The 6,000-nt window shown below is 37.4% G+C and overlaps 1 protein-coding gene across 2 annotated transcripts in view; it reads left to right on the forward strand.

The window, feature by feature from the left end:
- LOC125652374 (uncharacterized) overlaps positions 1-6,000 on the forward strand; it is a 71,995-nt gene that overhangs the window by 31,862 nt on the left and 34,133 nt on the right. For both annotated transcript variants that reach the window (XM_048881542.2, XM_048881543.2), the window contains one exon: positions 1,418-1,688. In XM_048881542.2, coding sequence (XP_048737499.2) covers positions 1,418-1,688 — 271 coding nt within the window. The remainder of the gene's footprint in view (positions 1-1,417; positions 1,689-6,000) is intronic.

Here is a 6,000-nt window from a genome sequence, read left to right on the forward strand (position 1 = left end):
TGACAATCGGCGCGAAAATGTAGTTACTTGAGCCACTTCGACAAAGAAAGGAAAATCATTGTTGCAGAAAGAATTTACACTCTGCTGTTTGGTTTTTAACTTGATATTAAATTCAAACTTTTTCAATACCGACGAAATAGCTTTCGCCTCCATACTTGTTCATTGATGTAAATACTACTTTATATGACATATGCAAATGACTTGACAATCGGAAGTTGAAATTTCAGTACACCAAACCATAGGCACTCCCCAGCTTAATTGTTAAAAAAAATATATATCTACTATACTATAAGATATATAATTTTTTTAACAATTAAGCTGGGGAGCGCCTATGCACCAAACATGGCGCACAAATATGAATCGAGAAATTGGAATTTATCGAAATTGTTGAAAACGGTAGAATAGAGCCTCACAAATCTTAAGTTGCGGGTTGTAAATTTATATATTGACTAAGAAACATAGAATATCATTTTATTTACGTAAAGAGACACATTTTCTTGTCTTTTAATGCTCAAAATACTAGTCAATTTTAAAACTTTTAATAGTTGTTTTTGAACATTTACAATATTAGACTATTTATGAACAGGTAGACTTATAAAATTAATTTAGTTCATCATGTTTAAGAAAGACAGTCTTGATAAAATAAATCGGTGGTTCTATGATCAAGCTTCATTGATGGCCAGTTATTTGAATGGTGATGACACCCAAGATACTCTTCTCTTTACTATCATGCTTGGGAACATCTGAAAATAGACCTCTATTCAGGGGTTATAAATAGTCATTCATACATATTGAATTTAAAGAAAAAGTGTATTTCACATTTATTTCACTTCTATGGGTGGTGCCGCACTATCTAAAATTGCTTCTGTGAGTGGTCCCTCATTACATTTTTATGCTTCTATGGGTGGTTACCCAAATTTTAAAGTGCCTTCCCCTGGTACCTCATTTGTTTTAATGGACAATATTATACATTTTTGATCAATAAGGAAATTTTTTCTTAAACTCTGTTACAGATTAAGTTATTGACAGAGTAAAAATAATCTATTTCCGTGTTTTAAAAAACATTGTTTTGTAAAGAGTCACATAGCACTACGTAATGACGTGATTTGACTTGTGCATGCTAAATAGAAATTTAGCAGAATACAACACACTGTGAATGTAAATATGTCAGTATGAAAACATTAGGAAGTGCAAATTCAGTTCAATTTGAATCATGACCTGTGGGGAGTGAAAAATAACAGAAGTTATTATATATCTATTCTTTCCAATTTTTAACAGATTTCTACTTCTCTCTGTGGACAGCAAAATGTTTGATGAAGTGATGTGGCCCATAGACCTCTTGTTCATTCACTTGATAGATTTTCTATAGGTACTTTGCTCTTTGCAGTGTCATGGCATTGTTTCATCTTTTTTACAGGTCACCAAAAAAGGGAAGAATAAAGATGCATCGAAACCTGTCAAACAAAAGCGTAGGTCCAGCGTAAGTAAAGGAGAGAAAACTCCCTCTGGACCTACCCCTAAAAGGACCAAGAAAGTCAAAGCCCTGCAGGGTGACAACAATATGAATGACAAAGAAAATATTGACATCGATGGAGTTCTGAATGCTTCTCCAGAGATGAATAAATTTACCAAGATGGTACAGGGAGGGAAGCCACGAGTTGCCATATGCAAAGACTTGACTAGTCGGGGTAGGTTCTGTAAACTGATGGAGCAGCGTTTTGACTTTTTTAAAAAAGAAGTTTCAGACATTTGGACTGACACAACTAGAAATAAATGTCCTTTAAATGTCACTATTTAAATGTCTCAACTAGAAACCGACATGGGCCAAAAAATTTGTAAGACCAGAAAAATTGGTGACCATGTGGTCCATAAAATTTCATAAGAAAGCCAAACCCTGCAAAACATTAAAACAAAAACATGAGGAATCAGCTAAAAGTTAAGAGAAAAGGAATCGTTTGTTTGAACCTGCTTGGCAAGCTGGGCGACCATGTTATGTACCTTCAAGGCCTCTCCTATCATGTACATTGGTCATGCCTTTCTTGGAATTGAACAGAAGTCATCATTCTGAAATTCTCAGTCATGATTTTGGTCATTGATACCACCATAACTTATGTTGAATATTTATTACACCCCCCGCAACAAGTTGTGGGGGGGTATACTGGAATCGGGTTGTCCGTCCGTCTGTAGACGCAATGGTTTCCGGGCTCTAAAGCATTATCCTTTCCACCTACCGTCACCATATCATATATATGGACTACCCATGGGATGAAGATGTTCCCTATCGATTTTAAGGTCAAAAGTCAAGCGCACTGGACATCGAAGTAGCAATATGGTTTCCGGGCTCTAAAGCGTTATCCTTTCCACCTACAGTCGCCATATAATACATATGGACTACCCATGGGATGAAGATGTTTGCTATCGATTTTGGGGTCAAAAAGTCAAAGGTCACGCGCACTGGACATCGAAGTAGCAATATGGTTTCCTGGCTCTAAAGCATTATCCTTTCCACCTACAATCACCATATCATACATATGGACTACCCATGGGATAAAGATGTTCCCTATCGATTTTTGGGTCCAAAGGTCAAGCACACTGGACATCGAAGTAGCAATATGGTTTCCGGGCTCTAAAGCGTTATCCTTTCCACCTACAGTCACCATATCATACATATGGATTACCCATGGGATGAAGATGTTCCCTATCGATTTTGGGGTCAAAAGGTCAAAGGTCACGCGCACTGGACATCGAAGTAGCAATATGGTTCGGTTTGTCATGCCATTTGTTTTTTACACTCAGAAAAGAGGTAGTTTATACCTATTACCAACACCCTTTGGGAGATTGGGGTAAGCGGGGGGTATTCTTAGTGAGCATTTCTCACAGTGCCTCTTGTTACCTTCATCTGATCCAACGTTACCGAGAATTTTCAAGAAATCTGTGAAGTACACTTCAGAAGTATTTACTGGGAAAAGGTTTAAAAGTATCTAGGGGGTACACTCTCCCCATTAAGTCTATTGGAACTTCTTGAAAGGTAAGGTGTACATGGTTGGGTGGTGTTTTTTTTTTTTTTTTGTGTTCTGTTTTATTTTTACGCCCCCTTCAAAGAAGAGGGGCATATTGCTTTGCACCTGTCGGTTGGTATGTTTGTCGATAGACCACATGTTGTCCACTCAATATCTTGTTTTTCAGGTTCAAAGGTCAATTTACTCTGGACATAAGAATATACTGTCCGCTCAATATCTTGAGAACCCTTTGCTTGATAGACATCAAACTTGGTACACTGGTACATCCTAAGGAGTAGATGACCCCTATTGATTTTGAGGTCACATGGTCAAAGATCAAGGGACAAACTGGACATAGGAATATACTGTCCACTAATGTCTAGAGAACCCTTTGCTTGACAGACATCAAACTTGGTACACTGGTATATCTTTAGAAGATGACCCCTATTGATTTTAAAGTCAAAGGTCAAGGGGCAAACTGGATATAGGAATATATTGTCCGTTCAATAACTTGAGAACCCTTTGCTTGACAGACATCAAACTTAGTACACTAGTACATCTTCAGGAGAAGATGACCCTTATTGATTTTGAGGTCACATGGTCAAAGGTCAAGGATTAAACTGGACATAGTAATATATTGTCTCCTATATTTTAAGAATTATTTGCTTGATTGACACCAAACTTGGTACACTGGTACAGCACAAGGTGAAGATGACCCCTATTGATTTTTAGGTCACATGGTCAATTCACTCTTGACATAGGAAGATATTGTGTGCTCAATATTTTGAATTGATGATACTACTATCAACTAAATGATGTGTGTGTATAACCCTGTTCAATTCTGCACCATGGGGACACATGTTTTACAAACATCTCTTGTTTCTTTAAAGTTTCTAAAGAGTCTGTAATAATGATTTACCGATTGTCGGTCGCTATAACTGAAACGATGTGAATAATCGATTGTCATTTTAAAAATCAAAAATTGCTGACGTTGATATTTTTTGTTAATAATACGAATATTCCTGCCGCGACTAATCTAAAATAAAAAATGGTTGACGAAGCTGAACCATCCGATAAGATTGAATGATTGAATATTGTTTAACGTTTCTCTTGAGAATCTTTCACTCACATGGAGACATCACCATTGCCGGTAAAGGCCTGCAAAATTTAGGCCTATATGCTCGGCGCTTACAGTCTTTGAACAGGGAGGGATCTTTATCGTGCCACACCTGTTGTGACACAGGGCCTCGGATTTTGCCTCTTACAACAAGGAAGGGGCAATGAGGCTCTATTCTTCTAACCCGGATCCAATAGGAACTTCCAACAAAAGTCGAGATAGACCTCTATCCCGGGAAAATAAAATAAAAAATATGGGATTATTAACTTCAAATTTCTAATTATGATTTTGGACATCTCCATAAGAGTGGAAAAATTCTCGGGAGAGACGTTAAACAAGATACAATCATTCTAATGATTTTATATGCCCCCCTTTGAAAAAGAGGAGGCATATTGTTTTGCAACTGTCGGTCGGTCGGTCTGTAGACCATGTGTTGTCCGCTCAATATCTTGAGAACCATTCACTTGATGATAATAATATTTCATATGTGGGTTGGTTATGAGTAGAAGAGGACCCCTAGTGTTTTTCAGGTTCAAAGGTCAAGGGTCAATCTACTCTGGACATGGGAATATAATGTCCGCTCAATATCTTGAGAACCCTTTGCATGAAAAACATCAAACTTAGCACACTGGTACATCCTAAGGAGTAGATGACCCCTATTGATTTTGAGGTCAGATGCTCAAGGGTCAAATTGGGCATAGGAATATACTGACCATTCAATGTCTAGGGAACCCTTTGCTTGACAGACATCAAACTTGGTACACTGGTACAACTTCAGGAGAAGATGACTCCTATTGATTTTGAGGTCACATGGTCAAAGGTCAAGAGTCAAACAGGACATTAGAATATACTGTCCGCTCAATATCTTGAGAACCCTTTACTTGACAGACATCAAACTTAGTACACTGGTATATCTTCAGGAGAAAATGACTCCTATTGATTTTGAGGTCACATGATCAAAGGTCAAGGGTCAAACTGGACATTGGAATATACTGTCTGCTCAATATCTTGAGAACCCTTTGCTTGACAGACATCAAACTTGGTACACTGGTACATATTCAGGAGAAGATGACTCCTAGTGTTTTTGAAGTCACATGGTCAAGGGTCAACCTGGACATTGGATTATACTGTCCGCTCAATATCTTGATAACCCTTTGCTTGACAGACATCAAACTTAGCACACTGGTACATCTTCAGGCGTAGATGACTCCTATTGATTTTGAGGTCAAAAGTCAATTGTTGAACTGGACATAGTAATATGCTGTCTCCTATATTTTAAGAATTATTTGCTTGATTGACACCAAACTTGGTACACTGGTACAGCATAAGGAGTAGATGACCCCTATTGATTTTTAGGTCACATGGTCAATTCACTCTTGACATAGGAAGATATTGCCTGCTCAATATTTTGAATTGATGATACTACTATCAATTAAATGATGTGTATGTATAACTCTGTTTATGTGTAAGTTGTTAATGCATTCGAATCCCGGTTCATTTCCATGCTGGCACAATAGTTTAAATAATATACCACCCCAGTCCCATTAAATGATAATTATTCAAATGCGGCTTTCATTAGTCATGGGTGGCCACATCGGCCGGTTTCCATCTAATGGGCTTGTGTAGCATTTTCGTTAATCAAGAGCTTATTTTACCTTTACAAAAACTATAGTTTTTAATTTCTATTAATTATTCATGTTGATAATAAATGAAGAGCGAATATATAACTTACAACCAATTTTATGAATAGATCTCTATAGCAACAGAGTTCGAATTGACCGGCTACCTAACATGGCTACGTCAACAAACGAAATCATATGAAGCTGCGAGTTTTCGGGTCATGTGTGGCTTTAATGAATATTTGAAGGTATGTTTGGACTCAAG

Source organism: Ostrea edulis, chromosome 5, assembly GCF_947568905.1.
Source record: "Ostrea edulis chromosome 5, xbOstEdul1.1, whole genome shotgun sequence".
NCBI classification, from domain to species: Eukaryota; Metazoa; Mollusca; class Bivalvia; order Ostreida; family Ostreidae; genus Ostrea; species Ostrea edulis.